General features: G+C 43.0%; 1 protein-coding gene across 1 annotated transcript; it reads right to left on the reverse strand.

Annotated features, from left to right (window-relative positions):
* Positions 1-15,331: 15,331 nt before the first annotated feature.
* Positions 15,332-17,094, reverse strand: LOC140525433 (uncharacterized). Its single transcript, XM_072640854.1, has one exon. The coding sequence runs from the start codon at positions 16,386-16,388 to the stop codon at positions 15,672-15,674; it is 717 nt and encodes a 238-aa protein (XP_072496955.1). The 5' UTR covers positions 16,389-17,094; the 3' UTR covers positions 15,332-15,671.
* Between the last annotated feature and the right edge of the window lie 2,617 nt (positions 17,095-19,711).

The following is a 19,711-nucleotide window of genomic DNA, read 5'->3' on the forward strand; positions in this document are numbered from 1 at the left end:
GGCAGGTGGCCAGAACTCAGTCAGGGCATTGTCTCCCATCAGGGAGCTCCCAACCTGGATAAGAGAGGATAAGTGGTTCAGCCTGGCCAGGTGACTGTCTCCAGGGTCATTCTGAAGTACAGCTTGGGAGCAGAGAAGTCTGATGGTTTGGGATTCTGCTAGTTGGTCTAGAGTTTTCTTCAGGCCTTGAAGTGTCTGTAGATTCTGGAGGAGGCCAGTCAGGGCTTTGCTCTTAGAGCCATGGGAGCATTTGGGAGGACTGAACCATGTGGGTGGGGAGGCTTCCTGGAGTGAGAGATGTGCAGATCCAGCCAACAGATGTCTGGTGTGGTGTGTGGGAATAAGTTGGCAGCTGCCCTCCCACCCCCTGCATAACAAACAACCACACACACACACACACACACACACACACACACACACACACACACACACACACACACACAGGCACACAGCTGCCCAGGACTTCTCACTGCTGTGCTTCTCATGATCTACAGGATTCCTTGAGCCTTCTCTTGCCTCTAGACCTGTCTGCACAAACATTTTGCTCCAAGAAGCTCCAGGAGAAATGACCTGGATTCCCTCCCACAAACCACAGGAGGGCTGGAATCTTGCTCCCATAAAAGCTGGTCATCTTCTCTAATGAATTGGAGCACAAGGCAGTCACCCCTCTGGGGAGCTCCCTGCCTATCCAGTCCATATATATTAAGCACCTACTACGCGCCAGCACTGTGCTTAGAACTGGGGAAATAACTAGCAAAAAAGAAAGACAGTTTCTTCCCTCCACGACCGTACTACCTCAGGGGAGGGGGATGAAGGATTCAGGAAGGGAGGGCTGAAGCCTGGGAGTACTTGGTGCTATGGGATCTTATTGTGTGGAAGTGAAATTTGTCATGGTAGCAGGTATAAAGGGGAGGGACTTGGGGGCCCAGTCTTACCCTCGGACTCTGTCCTCCAATCAGAGGGGAGAGGAGGCTGAGGGAGGTGAGGTCAATCCAGACTGGAATTAGTAGCACAATGATGAGATCAGAGGAGGTCCTGGGAGGGGCAGACACAGATGCAAAGTGGTAGCCAAGTTTCTGCCCTGTCCAAAGGAGGGCTCTGGGGTTAGTCTGACTCTGCTTTCTGCCTTTCAATAAGAAGGGGAGAGGAGATTGTAAGTTGTGGAATTCCCCTGCCTGGGGAACTCTTCACTTCCCCCATAACCATGAGGTGTTCTTTTGATACCAAAAACAGAGACGAATGAGCTCAAGACTGATTATGTGGAGTAGTTTAATCAAGCATTATGAATACATACAAACGAGGACAATCTTCAGTCTGGAACAGCAGCCAGACGGTTTAGTGGATCTCCTCAAAAGAACCCTCAAAATTCCTGTAGTAATTATACAAAACAGACAAAGGGAGGAAGAACTAGAGAGTGCATCACTACTGATTGGTGGATATTTTTTTGTTTTCTCCTTTATCATGAGCTCAGGAGTTAAGCCAATGTTATGCCCAAACATAAGTTTGTGTATTGATCATGTCCTCATCTCATATAGGTCATAATATTCTTGTTTTGGTTTTCATAGGTCATGGCATCTTAAGTTATGACTCAGTGTCTAAAATACGATCTTGTATCTAAGTTATGATTTTAAACATGTCACCATGTTCAAGCTTCCATATTTCATAGAGTTTAAGTTTTATGTCCTTTCATTTAGTACTCTATTTTATGGCTTTTCCCCAATAGAAACCCTACAATCTACTCCTAAAAAACCACCCATACATTCTTTTCAAGTATCTTCCACAGTGTCCCTGGAGCAGCTCTATATTAGGGTATTTAGGACCTTTTAGGATTACAGCCAGGGTGATCTCATTTGTATGCATAGACCACATAAACAACAAAAACACAGATAGGAAAACAACATGACCAATGAGAAATTGTTATAATTTTCTTCCATCCCACCCATAGGGAGATGAAGGAAGAACCAATGGTATTTGGGGATTAATGAATGAGCTGAATTTCTGAACTTAACTTAGTCCAGGCCAGTTGAGTTTCTGAACTACATTCAGAGACAAATAAATATGACTTGAGCAGTTTTACAATATCTTGGGGGTGATAGAGAATAGAATCAATTACAAAATAGGATCAAAACAATTTGATTTTCTCAATTTCCCTCTTTTTGTGAAGGGGAGACTTGGACAATGATCAGCATCAACCCACCTCCAACGTCTATTTAATTTACAAATTTTATCTCAGAATCCAGATATCACATGTAGTTGTCTGGTCCCTGGAATATCTTTTCTTGGGGTCATCTGGAAAATGTCTTATCCTCAGGCGAAATCCTTCACAAGAATTGTTTTTCTGATTCCAGATTGCTTATAGAGCCTGCTTAGATGCCCCTGCTAAAAACTTTTACAAAATTGATCTTAACACAAGTCAGTATAGCTTCTCAGATTTTACTTTGGTGATAACTAGTTCTTATTGTGAAAACCAGCTTATACGTCAGAGCTCTGGTCTTAACAACAGAACTAGAAGAGGGAACATCAAAGTCAGAGTTCAGAGTTTGCTTGAAACTTCAGAAAATTTTAGGGTTTTTTTACATGCCACATTAGAATAATTTACATTTGACATATAGAATTTTCTGATCTTGTTATTTTCTCAAACTTTTACACTATGATTTCAACTTCATTAGAAGGATCAGATGCCATTGAAGATTCAGTCGTGTATATGGAAACATAATCAACAACGTTCTTGCAGGTAGAAGCTTTCCGCTTCTGGGTTCAATAGTTATACAAATGAATTTTGTAAAAGGCTGACTTTATTCCAGTTATAATAAAAGACTTGGGAGAATACTTAAATAATTAATTCCAAAACAATGCATATCAGTAAGTTGTTTATAATAAGACGTTTATACTACAGGACACACAGTACAAACAGGTGTTTTTTTCCACATTAGTAATAAACTTGGATGTGATTGACTTTCTATAAATGGAAAAAATATTCCATAACTTACCTCCCTCTAAGAAAATTGATTCCACTGAAATTCTCTTCCCCAAACCAGTTTCTGATTTAGTTTCAGTAATTAATAGAATAACTAGTAATTATAACTAGTGATTACTAAGAATAGAATAGCTAGTAATTTATAGAATAACTAAGCTAGGTTCCTCAATCAGCTGTACCAATACCCAATTATTTTTAAATAATTTTGAAATATTTAAGGACCTTATTTTTTCATTGATTAATTATTTCTTTATTATTCTTAACAAATGAGCTATTTTGGTGAATTAATCTTTCATATGACTATGCAAGCAGGCAGATGACAAGCCTGATCACCAACAGAGAGTAAATAAAATACTTAGATTTTGGGGATATGGAACGTCATTCAGATTGAAAGCAGCAAGTTCTCACATACTTTCACTGTGCTCATATGTATTACCCAGGCAATATTCACAACAACAAGAGAGACTATGAATATGCTAGCATAGTTCTTAATTGCAAAGTATAACAGACTGTCCATATAGAAGACAGAAGAAAAATATTCAGACACTAGAAAGCCAAATCCCAACACCAGAAAGCCAAATCTGTCATAGTAACCAAGACGTCAGTACACATTAGCAGGGCAGGGGACAAAGTCATTCCCAAGCCTCCCCCTGAACCCCCAGCTGGGGTCAAACAAACAAAGCAACACTCACAAGCCTAGCTGTGCCTGTGTACCTGTGTCCTCTTCTTCCTTCACCCTATCTTCTCTCTCTAACTTCCTCTCAGCTCTGCTCCACTCTTCCTGTTCCACCTGTTCATCAAGCTTCTCCCACCACGTGTGACTTAGGCTTCCATGTGATTTAAGCAAGTCACATGTGCCTATTAATGAATGAAAAGGATATTCTCATTTACATTACCATTACATTTGACCCCAAGATCTTTCCTATTCATTACATAGGTTGGTGGGGGAACTAGTATCAACAGAATTATAACAGGGATAACTGAAAATAGGCATATAAAACAATATCTTAGGCAACTGGTGTCAATGGAACTTTACAATAATATAACAGGGATCATGCAAAATAAACACATAAAACAATATCTTAGGGTGAATCTTGAGCACAGAAATCCCATCATTCCCCCCTCCAATGAATGGGGCCTGAAATCTTGGGGTAAGGGGAGAAGGTCTCTTCTTCCAAACCTACTTCCTGCTGAGATTGAATGTAGAGCTGTCCCTGCCTCAAGAGGTCCCATTTGAGAGGTCAGTTCTTTAGCTGGCATCTGGAGCTCTGTCAACGCCAGGTCCAGGGGTGACACATCACATACATAGGGGGTGACATCCAGCTTAAACAACCAGTCATCTGCAGGTGGAGGGTTGGAACCTGCAGGAAACAAACCTAACAAACAAGTTTAATAGACAAAAAGTCAAAAAGAAACAAGGAGATGATAACCAGAAGTAGGGTAGATATAGGTTCAGCCATGCATCTAGAGTCCATGAACCCACCTCATTCAAAGTAGAATATATGAGTTAAGGATACAATTTGATAATCATCTTCTCCTGAATAAACAAGTTACAATATTATCTTTCCCGTCTGCTATAATTTCCACAGGCTTTGCAACATCAACTGGCTTCTGTTTTACTCATACTTTAGCTCTCAATTTTATTCTATCAGGAGAACCCAACCCCTCAGCTCCTCTACTCATTATTTTGGAAGGAGGATCAGTTTTGACAAGGGGTATTGTTTCACAAGGAATAATAATTACTTGAGCTATTTTATCATTTTTACAAAACTGTATGGGTTCTTCACCTTAATTTTGGAATGTCACAATAATTTCTTCTTGATAATTAGAATCTATCACTCCAGCCAAAACATATATTTCTTGAGCTGCTAATCCTGATTTAGGTAATATCTGCTCAAAATGATTTTTAGGGATTCTGATATATATTCCAGTAGAGATATTTATTTGTTTTCTATCCAACCTAAAGTTCTCCAAACAATGTAAATCATATTCTACTGAACGAGGTGTCCTTCGTTACAGCACCAGGACACCTGCCCTCACAGTCCAATACTCAGTATTTGGGATCTTATGTGTTTGTTGTCTTATAATTTGCAGATTTGAGGTCATCATTCTGGCTAGAGGTGTACTTCCTCGCAATATTCTATTACTCAAATTAAGTAAAGCAGTGAACAAATTATCTTTCCAATGTTGATAAAAATAATTAGAACTTAGCTTTCTTAACTGTTCTTTCAATAACCCATTCATTCTTTCAATTTACTCAGATGCTTGTGGATAATATGGAATATGATATATCCATTTTATGTTGTTTAATACACAATATCTCTTCATTTTATTACCCTTGAAATGTGACTCATTGTCACTTTGTATCTGCATTGTGATTCCATAATATGGACTTATAATATCTAGAGTTTTACAGGTTTTTTTCTGAGTCACATTCTTATAGGGACAAGCCACCAGTACACCTGAATAGTTGTCAACACACGTATATATAAATTTGCATCCTTTATGTTGGGATGGGGTCCAATATAGTCTATTTGCCAAATCTGGGCTGGCATTTTTCCCCTTGATATCTCTCCAGTTACTGCTGGAGGAACAGTTTGTTCCTTTTCCAATTGACATATATAACATTCCTCTGCTTCTTGTTTTAGCAATGAATGAGAGACACTAATACCTCTGTCTTGTACCCACTGGTGTGTGACCTGGACCCTTAAATGGCTGGCCATTTGATGGACTCATTTTGCTAGTACCATTTTACTAGTACAGAAGGACAAAATGTTGAGTAGCAATCTTTGCTAGTCCATCAGCATGTACATTGTACTCTCATTCTGGCATGGTGAGGGCCATGTGAGCATGTACAGGGAAAACTGACAAATTAGTAACCAAAGATGTGTCCCATATATCTTCCCATAATTCTTTGCCTCATACTTGTTTGCCATGGATTTCCCAATTTTGATTTTTCCACATGGGCATCCATGTAGCTAACCCATTACCTATCACCCATGAATCAGTGAATAGAAGACACTGTCCTCCTTATTCTGTTTTGACAGCTTGATGTACTGCCATAAGTTCAGCATATTGACTACTTCCACCCATCCCAGTACTTTGCAAAGTCCTCCTAGTACGTGGGTTATAGGCTATTGCTTTCCAATGTCTCTTGTGGGCCAAATACTTTGCTATTCCGTCAGTAAACTATGCATATCTCTTTTGTTCTTCCGTCAATCCATCATATTCCTCATTCCATTTTACCAAGGACTGTACCAACTATTGCTTTGGTTCAGGGAGTGTATAACTTCCCACAGTATGGATGTTTGTTATAGATTCATGTAAAGCAGAAACTCTCCTTTTGCCTGTTTTAGATCTATTTTGAAGATATAATTTCCATTTATTTATGCTAGCCTTTTGCACATGTCCAATTCTGTGAGAAGCTGGGATACTCATTACCTAGGTCATAATTGGAATTTTAGACCTTTATATTGCTTCATGACTTAAAGTCAGTTGTTCAGTCTCTACCAAAGCCAAATATGCAGCTAACACCTAACTGCTTTTCAAAAGGGGTATATTGTACTCCAGATGAAAGGAGTTTCCTAGACCAAAATCCTAAGGGTACATTTCAGCTTTGTTGTTTTTGGCATAAACTCTAGTTTTCATATTCACCCTGTATAGTCACTTGTAATTCCACTGGGTCAATTTGTATAGGCCATAAATCTATGGCCTATTGTATGGTGACCTTTGCTTCTTCAAACTTTACTCTGCTCAAGTCCCCAATCAGCTTCATATTTTTTTCCTTGTAATTTTATATAAGGGTTTCAAAATGTGTCCTAGATGTGGTGTGTGATGTTGCCAATATCCAAATAATCCTGTAAATTCTTGGTGGGGATAGGAAAATCCTGAATCTTGCTGGGCTTGTGGGAGAATCTCTCACAGCCCCTTATTCCATTGTGTGACCAAAACTTTACAGTTTGAGCTGGCCCTTGAATCTTTGCAAGGTTAATTTCCCACCCTTTGCTTTTCATATGCTCTGTTAAAACTGTCAAACTCTTCTCCATTTCTTTTATGTTTTTTCCCTGTATCTTAATATCATCTATGTAATGGGTAAGCTCCACACCAGGTAGCTCTAATTGATCTAAATGTTCACCCACAAGTAGTGGGACTGTGCAGATATCCTTGTGGCAAGTGTGTAAAAGTATATTGTTGGCCCTGCCAAGTGAAAGCAAATTGGTCCCATTATTTAGAATCTATTGGAATAGTAAAGAAAGCATTGCCTGAATCAACTGCATACCAAGTTACATGATATTTCTGGATCCTTTCTATTAAAGTAATGGTATCTGGAACAGCAACATACAGCGGAGGAGTCACCTTATTCAATTGTCTTTAATCCACAGTCATCCTCCATGTCCCATCTGACTTTTGTACTGGCCAGATAGGACTATCCCATCGAGTCATTATAAGGACCAACCCTCCTGCCTCAACATATTCCTTTATAGTACTGGTAATTTCATCTTGCCCACCTGACAGAAGATATTGCTTTAAAGTAATTACTTCAGAAGGTTCAGGTCAAGTGATTGGGTCCATTCTTATTTTTTACCCACTAAAACTGTATTAATTCCTATCTCCTTTACTACAAATTGTCATCTCCCCCCAGGTAAATTTAAAGTCATACTCTCAATATATCTATTCCAGTGATGTATTCAGGAGTGGGTACTATTACCAATGTATATTCTTTCTTTCGTACCTATCCAATTTTCATTGTTAGTTTGACTTCTCTGACTGATATTTCATCTCCTCCCAGTCATGTGATGGTGATACGAGTTCCATATTTAAACTTATCTGGGTTTCCATATATAAGAGAGGCCTCCATTCCAGTATCTATTAATGTCTTAGTTACAGTATTTGATCCATTTTTCCAAAATATGGTCAAATTGATATGGGTTCTGTAATCCCGTCTGTATATTTGTTTAACCTAGGCTGGTGCTCAGTCAATTTCCTATTCTTCCTGAAGGTGTAACAAACTTGGATACAAGGGTTCAGGAGGATCCGTAGGGGCAGTTCTTACTTCGCTCTTCCATCTACTATTAAACCCCTTTCCTCGGTACATACTTCATTAGTTGGAATACCATCTATGCTTCCAGAATCTACCCCTGCTCTGAGTAGAGCAGTAAACAATTCTTGTCATTCTGTTCTGACTTTGAATCCACTGGTTATTTATTCTGTCTCTTGAGGAAATTTATCTTTTCCCCAGTACCCTAAGTCACTTACTGTGAACTTTTCCAGCACCTCTGAAAGAGGGTTCCCTATTTGCCTAATTATTAGAGTCAAAACCAGGAGCTTGTAAGCAGGAGGAGCCATCTTCACTATTACATTCCTATGAGAAATGGCAAAGAAGGTATCATCGTAGGCATGTGTGTTTCCCATCATTATGGCAGTCTTTATTACCTCCTCCTTTAACTTTCTTATACAGTTCCGAATTGAATACCAGGCTCTATCTCCACTAGGCCATATAGAGTCAGTAGGATACTGCCTACTGCATTCTTCTTCAGCCAAAGTTAACAGATTAGTTGTATTGTTACCTCTTTGCGTATGTAATCTCTAAAAATCTGCTGTACAAAAGAATTCTGATGGATACTTATAAATTTCAAGCAATCCACACCACCCAAAATATATGCCTCCAGCCCTTCATCACTGATTCTCACCACCCAAGTCATGAATGATTCTCCCATCCTTTGGGTGGACTGCCTCAAAATACCTGTGAGTAAAATCCTCAGTTATCTCCTTAAACTCTGTGTTTCCTACTTGGTTCTCTTATTTTTACCTTAGTATGGGGAGCGCTTCTTCCTGAGAAGTCTCCTCTGTAACATTGTTTCATTTTTTCCCCACACACTCTTCTGGCAGTTGTCACTGTGACAACTAGGTTGAGTCTGTACAAAGGTCATATGCATACTTCTTTTTACTAGCCTTCTACTTCTGAGCTAAATGAATATAGCCTTTTTTTTTTCACCTGAGACCTGCCCTCCCCCAGCCTGCTCTTTTAAGGGAGGCTCTGAATGCTGAGAATTCCCATGCAAACTAGCTAATTCTTTTTCCATTTGAATTTTTTCCTTCAACAGCTTGTCTCTGCTTTCACACATAAGAGAGTAATCTGTTAATAAAATCCAGTCTCTCCTACACACTCCGGCTAGTTCTTTCCATGGTTTTATTAGTATTCCTTGCAAACACCTTTCCAAATCTCTGGGTTCTCCCTCCTGTAACCTTGGTTCCCAGTTTTCACAGGGTCCAGTGATTTTAGCCCATCCCTTTGCTAGAGAAGAATAAGGTAAATCCTACCATCCTGGGATATATGTTTCTTCCTCTGTTTACTGTCTCCAAATAGAGATTTTATACCCTACAATCCTGTTTGTGATGCCAAGTGTAATATTCACATATTGCCTAGGCAACATTCACAGCACTGAAGGTGCCTGTGAATATGCCGGCGTAGTTCTGAATTGCAAAGTATAACAGACTCTTCATATAGAAGGGAGAAGAAAAACATTTGTTTAGACAACAGAAAGCCAAATCTGTCATAGTAATCAAGAAGTCAATACACATTATTACAGCAGGAGACAAAGTCTTCCCAAGAATCGCCTCACCCCTTGCTGGGGCCTTCCCACAAACAAATACTCATGAGCCTAGTTGTGCCTGCTTGCCTGTGTCCTCTCCTCACTCCACCCTAACTGGTCTCCTTAATTTCCTCTCAGTTCTGCTCCACTCTTCCTGTTCCACCTGTTCAGCAAGATTCTCCCACCACATGTGATTTAGGCTTCCATGTGATTTAAGCAGGTCACGTGGGCCTATTAATGAATGGGAAAGATCTTCCCATTTAAATTACCATTACATCATATCTCTTACTGATCCCTTGCTCTGATTATATAAATTTTTTATAAAAGGAAAAACAGTGACATGTTATACCAGAATCAAACTGGTCCTTCAGGCTTAAGCATGACGGCACATATATGACAGGATAAAGCATTTTTAGCTCTGTTTGATTTTAGGTAAGAGTCACATTTTGGCATCCCATCATGCAGTAAAATTTCACATCATTTCAGACTCAGGAATAGCTAGGGGGGGAAACATTCCTTTTCAAAGGAATGTAGAAACTGAGTCATGAGGATTTCACCACAGGCTGATGCCAAGATTGTCCTCTTGGCTTTTCCCAGATGCCAACCTCCACCTGTAACAGTTCAGGATCATATTCCCTCTGAGTGGCTTGTGTTATTGCTCCCAAATTGTGGATTACTAGCTATGATCCATCAGATAACTATACCTGAATTCAAACCTCAAAACAAAATCTGTTACAGTTCCAAGAGCTTTTACCTCAAATGGCAAGTTTCATTAACCTCAGTTTAGGGCTAGATACATTATTTTTGCTCTCATGGAATTGCAATAAGCAATAAAAATTTATCAGGACTCACATACATAAAAGATTTCACTTAAAATTTTTCATTTATTTTTCTTTCCTTCTCAAATTTAAATTTATCCTTTAAAGACCTATTGTTAGAAATCATTTCCATATCGTAGATAAACTTGCAAATTCTCAGCAAGCCAAGTTCATTGTTTAGTAACTCCATAATCCAGACAGGCTCTTTTCCCAGGGCTGATGACCTTGCTCACACAGTTGGTTTCCAAGGATCTGGCAAGCTCACAAAGTATAGAGAATGGACAGGGACCTAAGAGAAGGGACTGATCCTGATGCCCCTGCCCACCCCATGATATATTCTTTCTCTGGACTGATGTAAATCACATACTCTCTGGGTGTCAAGTCCCCTAGTCTTAGTATTAATTTAGTGTGTTTTGTCCTGACTGATTTTTCCTCTATCCTTCTATGGCTGTCCACTTCCCAGTATGTCCTTTGGGCTTCCCATATTGCATCGTGGATGTTGTACAGATATATACCAGAGCAGACATTGTTTGTTTATGTTCAGGATTCCAGTATATGGTTACTGGCACCTGGGGCCTGTGGTCACCCACTATAACCCCACTTAGCAGCATCCTTAGCCATCTTCCTAAGGGAGAGGAGTTGGGGGTATCCGCCCGATCTACCCTAAGAGTTGCTGTGGACTGTGTTCTTTGACACCAACACCCCACCCCCAAGGTGAAAGAGACTAATCCTTTTATACACCCTTATACTCCAAGGAGGACTGCTCTGAACAGCCAGATCCAATCTAGATAAGGCTTTCACCTCATCTCCTTTCCATACACAGTATAAGACGGTTAACAGGGCTGATAAAGTGACATAACTAATTTTAAACAATTTTCCCACCATCTTTTAGTTTCTTTCAGTCCATACTCTAATAACGTCCAAGTTAAGAAAAGTTACTTGACGTAACTGATACAAAAATTTACCAGTTTGAAAAAATATTACTATTTGAAACTTGGAACAAACCCATTACTGATGAGGTGACTTCATTTCTGTTGAATGAATTCCCAAAATTAACCTACATAGAAAAATCAGGCCTCTCATCACCACTGGCATTGTGTACTGGTCACATCCAATTAAGGAACTGATAATGGTTAGCATTTATAGTGTCTGCTCTCTTCCAGGCACTGTATTAAGTACCTTCCAATCATGTGAGACAAACTGAGGGAACTTGCTTAGAGTCACTCAATTACCAAATCTCAGATCTACATATTTTCCCAATTGATCTTAGTGCTAAATAGTATAATAAATTCTGACTTATCTTAAACATCAAATTAGGAGAGAGATATTTCACTTGAAATGTGACCAGAATGAATTCAATTACCTACATCTGTGTCCCAAATTGTATTACACAGAACCTGGGGTTATGATTTTAATATTGACTATAATGTTATATTTTTCACAAATACTCCTTATTCCAATCATTACACATTATGGGGTCCACTATTTCCAGTCAATCCACAGCCAATTATTGTAATCTGATATTATGATTTAATCTACCACAATCATAGCACTTAAGAGCGTGTTTTAATTTAGTTCAAAGCTGTTTTACAGTTTCAGAAAGATTATATAGAGGATCAATTTACCCGTAGCTCTCTATGATTTCTGCTTATGAATAGAAGTCTCGCATAATTTAGTTTTATATAATATAATACATTTGTATAATTTATATAGTATAATTCCAATTTTAACACACATCTCAATTTAAAAACTTAATTTAAAATTTACCAGTACTTAATTTTAGTTTGTAAGACTCCCTCAATTCTAGCTAGATATTCCAATCAACTCAGTTACCTTTTGGTTGTTTCCCAATTCACACAATCCTTTTCTCTTTTTGTGAGTCAGGAAAGGATCATGTGCCACTTTATTCCAAAGTGCATGTCTTATTTTGTTTCTTTCCTCTCTTTACCCTGAAGCTTTCGTCGACACAGTCCCAAACCTGCCTCGTGATAATCATGAAAATGCAGGTGGTTTCCTGCTGGAGTTTTAAAATGATAGTAAGTTTTTTTCTTTTTAAAAATTTCTAAAACATTTATTCTCAAATCCTCTGTTCACACTATTTGTGCAAACAGATTACAACTTTATTTCTGCCCGTGTTTCTCTCATTCCTGCCTGCTTAACGTTTCTTTCCTTTTCTTCTATTTACTTTTCCCTCTGGTGGGATAATCCCTTTTTAAACTACACATGTCCTATTTCTTTCTTATTCTGACCTGACACGTCTCTCACCGTCCTCTACTTGCTTGACCAATCATAACCTGAAAATATTTTCTTTCTCCCTCCCTCCTGTCCACCCACTCCTCTGAGGCTGCTGCAGTCATTGAGGAAGGGAGATGGGGAAAGAAAAAGAGCCTTGGTGGCGGCTCCATTTATTGGCATCAACAAGGGCTGTCCCATGTCAGCCACCAGTCTTGTTACCTTCCTAGCCAACCTCACCTCCCTCTTGGCATTCCATTGGTATCCTGGCTGACTATCCCAGTTGTAATTTCTGGAATTCCCCTGGCAGGGGAACCTTTTACACCCCATATCGGGCATTTTTTTTTTTATACCAAAGGAAGAGGTCAAGGAGCTCAAGACTGATTGCAGGTAGTAGTTTAATCAATTTGGGTTTTTACCTTTGGGTTTGTTATGCCCAAACATAGGTTTGTATATTGTCCCAGTCTTATATGGGTCAACATATTCTTATTTTTGCTTTCATAGATCATAATATCTTCAGTTTTGACTCCAAAATATAATTGAATGTCTAAGCTTTGACTGTATGCAGGTTATTATATTTGGGCTTCCTCTTTTCCTCAGAGTTCAAATTTTTATGGTTTTTCACTTGTTACTGTATTTTATGGCTTTTTCACAATTGGACTCACAGACTGCATCCCAAAAAGTCATGCAGAGGTTTCAGAACTGCTGAGTATGTGGAATGAGGAATATTGCCCTGGGCATGCATGGTGTTCTGACCTAAGAGAATGTAAAAGAAGAGCTGGCACTAGGGGCAAGGTTGTCTCTTCTTCCTGACCCTAAATTGAAAGGCACCATTTCTAGTCTTGGAGACCCCAAGGTAAATGGAATCTAGGACTCACCACTGTCTCCTGAACTCATGATGCTTCAGTGGCCTTGGGAAGAAAGTACATTGGAAAAGGTTCCCAAGCTGCCCCCTTCCTTCTTTTCCAGTCTCATTCTTTGTTACTTCCTTTGTCCTGCTCTCTTTCAGTCAGACTACCCTGCTTATGTACCTTATACACAACATGCTATCTCCCCACTCCATGCCTTTGCCCACACTGTCCCCCATGCCTGGAGTGCTCTCCCTCCTTCCCTCTGCCTCCCAGGGCCTCCTGCTTCCTCTGAGAATGAGTTCTTGTATCACCTCCCTCTTGAATCCCCTCCTGATCCCTACAGATCCCAGTGCCCTCTGTTTCTCTGAAATAACCTGGAATGTACTTGTCCATCTTCATCCTGTGTTTCTAGTATGATGCCAACCCCCAAGAGCAGTCACTGTCTCACTTTTGACCTTAGCTCCTGAGCCCTGGCACAATCACTGGCAGACAGTGGAGTTTCTGCATGCTTGTCACTGTCCCCTCTCCAAGTCCCCATGGGCTCCATGGTCCATGGGCTTCCCAGACGTCCTTCAGGTCACAGGAGTTCCCATGTCTCCATGGAGGGCACTTCTGGCTACTTTTTCAGGGTTTCCTCAAACATGCCAGCATCTGCATCTATCCCATTTCTCTGTCCATTCTGCTGTTGATGAAGAAGATCAACAAGCTTCCGCTCTTTCCTGTCTAATGTTCTTCCACATTCCTGGGCACAGTTTTCAAGTCCTCCCTAAGACCTGTCTGCAAAGATCCTCCTCCTGAGGTCAGGCTTCCTCCCAGTTTGGGTCTCTCTCCCTCCTCTGGGGAACAGACAGCTTGGCAGCCTCATTAACAATGTATCCATAAAGAAAAACACCCTCCATCCCCTTAGTGGGCCAAGTGACAGCGACCCTGTCTGTGCCTTTGTTGAGGACACTGTACCTTTCTGAAGACAAGAGTTCTCTTCCTTGGCAGGAAAAGTGGGAGTCACCATGAAGAGAGGGATGGAGCAGCATGTCTCTCTGTATGAGTCTACATGTGTGTTCATGTGGAGGTGTCCTTGGTCTTGTAGACTGCAACCAAGGGGACCTGTCTTGATGGACCATAGTGCCTCTGTCCCGCCTCTGACTTCATTTTCTGTTTCTGCACACAGAGGGTTCCTTTGGAACTTGTCATTGCCCTGAGATGTAAACCAGCTCTTAACCAGTACAGTGCGGTTTGGGGCTCTATTGTCCTGGTGGTGCTGACTGAGCTGTCTGGGCTTTGGTTGAGCAGAGGGTTATGGAGGCTGCTTGGATGCTGGGAATGAAGAGACTGACTGCAAGAGGCATCTCTCTGGCTGTGGCTGCATGTGCCAGGGCTGCTCTGCTGTGAATCAGGCCCTACAACATAGTCATTTTTGCATGTGGGCCTGGGTGTCCCAGCTCGATGAGGAGGAGTAAGAAGATATCCAAACCAAGAGAACATTTTCTGGCTATCTTCATCCTACCATGAATTGACTGCACTCAGACTGAGGCTCTAGAGGAGGTGCTGGGACCGAGGTTACTGGGTATCATGCCTTTAAATTAGACACAATGAGATCAGGTGTGTGAAGCAGGAGAAGTGTCCTAAGGCAAGAGAACAGCAATGTGAATGTTGCCCAGTGTGGGATGGAGAGGGATGGGTCAGGGCAGGACCTGGCAGGACCACGTTGATGTCTGTGCATGGTGTGGAGGTCACTAGATTGCTATCTCATGTGGCATTCTCGTATCCCCAGGCAGTCTTGTGTGTTATTGGAGCCTCCCTCCTCTGACTCCATATTGTGCATCCAGGATAAGGAAAGAGGACAAATTAGAGGCCAGGAAGGTGGATTGATGCAGTTTATTACATGGTGTGTCCCAGAATGGGGTCATCCTTTGCACAGTTTGAACCTAAGGAGGGTCTGAAAGCTGCAGGCAGTACTGGGATGATGTACACTGAGCTAGGTATATGTGAAAGCAGGAGCTACGATGGGGGTCAGCCATAGGTGGGAGAAGATTGGTGAGAGACTCTGCCAGCACCTGGGGTGGGTGAGGTGCACAGGTGTAGCTTGGTAGACTGAATTCCTTTTGGGGTGATGCTGGCCAGATGTTCAGGCTGATGTTAGAGGCTGGATTCAGGAGGCAGACAATTTGGATAGGAGTGGAGTGGAACAAGTGCCCTGTGGTCAGCAACAAGGTTTTTGGCCACAGGGGTTAGTACAGCAGACAGATTTGCAGCAGGTGGGGCGGCAGATGAGGGACACAGAGGAGGAAGGGCAGCAGCAGGTGGGGGCGGGACAGCAGGAGGGTGCACAGCAGCAAGAGGAGGAGGATGTGTTGGTGCAGCAGGAGGGTGTGCAGGAGAGAGGCACACAGCAGGTGGGTGGGCTGCACACAGGCCGGCAGACGAGGGACACACAGCAGGGAGGGCGGCAGCAGCTGGGCTGGCAGCAGGAGGACACTGGACAAGAGGTTGCGGTCCCACAACAGCTGAGCTTGTAGCACACAGGGACGCGGAAGCAGGACTGCAGTGCACAGACAGGCACGCAGCAGGTAGGGGCTTGGCAGCTGGATGTGTGGCAGCAGGATGGGGAGCAGGAGGAGGTGCAGACAGGCTGACAGGGGCTGGGTTCACAGGCTGTTTGGCAGGTGGCGGGCACGCAGCAGACTGGACGGCACAGCAGGGTCAGGGGGCAGGTCGGTGGGCAGCATGGCGCTGGGCAGCAGCAGGGGCTGCAGCAGCTGGGCTCACAGCAGCTCTCTGGGCAGTCATCCAGCTGCCAGGAGGAGCCCGTGCAAGAACTGGGCAAGCAGACGTTGCTGCCACAGCTCCTGTCACTGGAGCAGACAGAGACAGCTGAGTTTGTGGGAACACAGGACCCAGAAAAGCAGGTGTTTGCCATGGTGGGAGCAGCTGCGTGGGGGAGCGTTGGGCAGCAGAGAGGGGCAAAGGGCTGTGAGGGAGGGGCTGCTGCAGGTAGGAGCTGGAGCCTCACTGGGACTGTGCTTGTAGGTCTGTGTGTGTGTGAGGCAGCTGGGGGCTGTGTGTGAAGGTGGTGTAGCCTGGTGGGTTTTTATATCCCTTCTGCAGGAGGATGTTCCCTGGGGGACGGAGCCTGCTTCCCCGTTGTTGTTTACGGCTGGCTGCTTCCCTCCGGGTCCATCATTAGGTGATGGTGACATTGTCCAGGAGATGAGCAGCTGCCCAACAACATCTCTCCCATCATGCTTGTGCTTGTGTGTATGTGTGGGTGCACATGTGTGTGTGCCTGTGTGCATGTGTGTTTGTGAGCACACACATGTCTGGGCATGCTAGTGTATTGAGGTGATAGTGCTCTGACCTGGGTTTTCTTGTGTCCCTGAAGGCAAAGCTGAGGCTGAAAGTAAGTCAGTGGGTTTGGCAATCTCTGAGTGAAAGGAAGGGCCAGTCAGCAATGAGCATCATGGTCTGGCTGTCAGGTGCTAGGACTTGTGTCTTCTGAATTCTGTTGTTGATTTGGAACCTGATTATTTTACCTTATTTTGCCTTACTTTCACCACATCCTTAAGTGTGAATACTGACTTTAGGAAGGATAATTGATTCACTAAAGAGGGAGGTCAGGATGTCTGATGATGATAGTCCCAAGAGGTCCCACTTTTCAGGGGTCAGATCATCTTGGAGTAGCAAGAAGAGTGGTCCCACAACCCTGTCTGGTATGGTTCTCTCATTAGGTGCTTTCATATCATCAGAGCTTAGCTAAAGAAAGACAAGGAAGAAAGAAAAAGCAAAGAGGCAACAGAGAAAAAATGATCAATGCTGAATGGCTGTTTGGAATGCCTCATAATCTAATCCAAGATCCTTCCCTTCACCACAGAGGATTTTCTACTATAACCAGTTACAGGATGGTCACATGGGTTCTAGTATCCCCAACGCACCATCAGACTTCTCCTGGACTCCTCCATGTGGAAGGATGCCTGCTCAGGCAGTCTGACCCTGACCCAACCTCCCACTAAAGGGACTGATAGCCAAGCATGGAAGAAGGGTTGGGTTCTGGGAAAGAGGGCAGAAAGCAAGGTCTGTTTTGGACAGGCGATGTCTACCGATAGGTAGTTTGAATCTTCAGATTTGAAGGTAATGAGGTAGGACTGATGCTGAGGGGAGATATTGGGATTTGGTTTGTGGATTTGGAGATGATGGTCAAGCCTATGAGAACTGGTGAAGTTACCATTCTGGAATACAGAGAATAGTGAAGGATGTCAGACCGAGTCTTGGGGAGTGCGATCAGGATGATAAACCAGCAGAGGAGATGAAGGAGGAGTGGTCAGGTAGGAGAAGAAGCACAGGATAATAGTTCCAAAAAACTCAGGGAGGAGAAAGTGTTCAGGAGGAAAGGCTGGTCAACAGTTCCCAATGCTACAGAGCAGTAGAGAAAGATGGACACAGAAAGTACAATTCAATTGGTTAGAGGGAACGGATTCAGTTCAGTTTTGGTGGAGATAGATTGTAAGGGGTTAGAGAATGAGTGAAAGAGTACAAAGTGGCCGCTAGGGAAAGTGACTTTTTCTAGGAGTTTGAGGCAGACTGGAAGATGATTGAGCAGATGGTCAGGTCCAAGGGAGGTTTTGAAGGCTGGCGGAGGTTTGGGCACACTTCGAAGCAACACGTAGAGAAGGAGTAGAGAGGGAGAAAGTAAAGACCAGAGAGCTGGGGGACTGATGGTGGAGGCAATGTGCTAGAGAACACAGGAGGTGGCAGGATCTCAGCAACACATAGTGGGACTGCTCAGTGTCAGAGACTTGGAGAGAGGTTTTGGAATTGAAAGGAGTGAGAGGGGATGCCCAGGAAGCAGCCTCAGCATCCAACAAGAGAAGGTCCTTACCTGAGAGAAGTAGACAAAAGGAGTCACAGGAAGCTGGAGGACCAAAGAAAGGCACAGTGTAGGGGCTGTTGGCAGGAAAAAGGCTTCCCATACTTGTCCCCCATTGACTTGGATTAAGCCAAGCTGGAGAATGAGAATGGCATGGGATAAAAAATAATAAGCACCAGGAAGTGGAAGAGAACCTGTGGGAAAGCTTCCATGGGGAGTGGGTGCACCTCCCTGAACTCTAGGCCTTGAGGAGGGACATAAGGCAATATCTCTTTCCAACCCTACTGGACACTCCTGCCCCTCCAAATCCTGCAATGCAGCTCAGCGCTGTATTACTAATGCCCACCCCTTCATCTCTCATCTCTGTGCCTTTCTACTGACAGTCATGCCGGGGATGCCCTCCCTCCTTCCTTCACCTCCTAAAGTCTCCTTTTTCCTGAAGATACGCCTCAGGCCCATTTACATGAAACCTTTCCTGATCCCCCAGCTGCTGGTGCATTCACTCCCAAACTCCCTTAATAATATATGTATTTTTTTTTATATTAATACTGCATACATTTCTCTATGTCCTTCTTGTCACCCCATTAGAATAAATAAATAAGGTGCATTATGATACAAAGAGAAAAGCCAGACTGTCCCTGCCCTGCCGGAGCTCTCATTCTGGTAGGGAAGGCAACAACACCCAGGGCAAGGTCTCTGGGTCTGTAGGGGCAGCAGCAAAGCACTTGGCCAAGCCTCTTCTTTAATCTCGATCCTACGGATGGAATCCTCTCCACTTCTCAGCTAAGCCCATTCCAGCCCGGGACTCTGGTCAGAAGGACTTTCCCTCCTGGGTCTTCAGTCAATGCAGTCCCTGCAGGGGCTTTCAGTCCCCCAGCTGTCTCTCCCTGGGGCTCCCTTCTAGGAGGATGCTGAGAGTTCTGGACCAGAAACCCTGCTGTTTCCAAGTCTCTTGGGCGTGGGGGCCTAGGCTGTCTCCATTAGGGTCTGAGGAGAGACAGTGGCCCAGCCAGTGGTGCGGGCTGGTCCCCTGTTGCCTCCTGTCCCTTCTCCACTACGCCTTGCTGTTTCAGCTCAGCTAGCTCTAGATGTCAGCGAAGAGGGCCAGTCTGGAAGCAAGACTGGTGGCATGATGCCTGCTTCTACTCCTGGACTTTTGGTCCTCATGAGGAAAGTTTTATCTTCATGTTCCTAGTGCCTAGCACATGGATGCTTTACAAAAGGTTTTTGATCAATTGATTGACTGTGTATTCCTATAACAGATTTAAAGGAGACACGTTTTCTTAGGGAATCCCCCTTCTGACAGTTACAGTCAGAGAGAGTCAAAGGACTGCTTGAGTTTGGGATAGACTTGTCACCTCCTCCTGGGGGTACCAGCT

Source organism: Notamacropus eugenii, chromosome 2 (genome assembly GCF_028372415.1).
Source record: "Notamacropus eugenii isolate mMacEug1 chromosome 2, mMacEug1.pri_v2, whole genome shotgun sequence".
Classification (NCBI taxonomy): Eukaryota; Metazoa; Chordata; class Mammalia; order Diprotodontia; family Macropodidae; genus Notamacropus; species Notamacropus eugenii.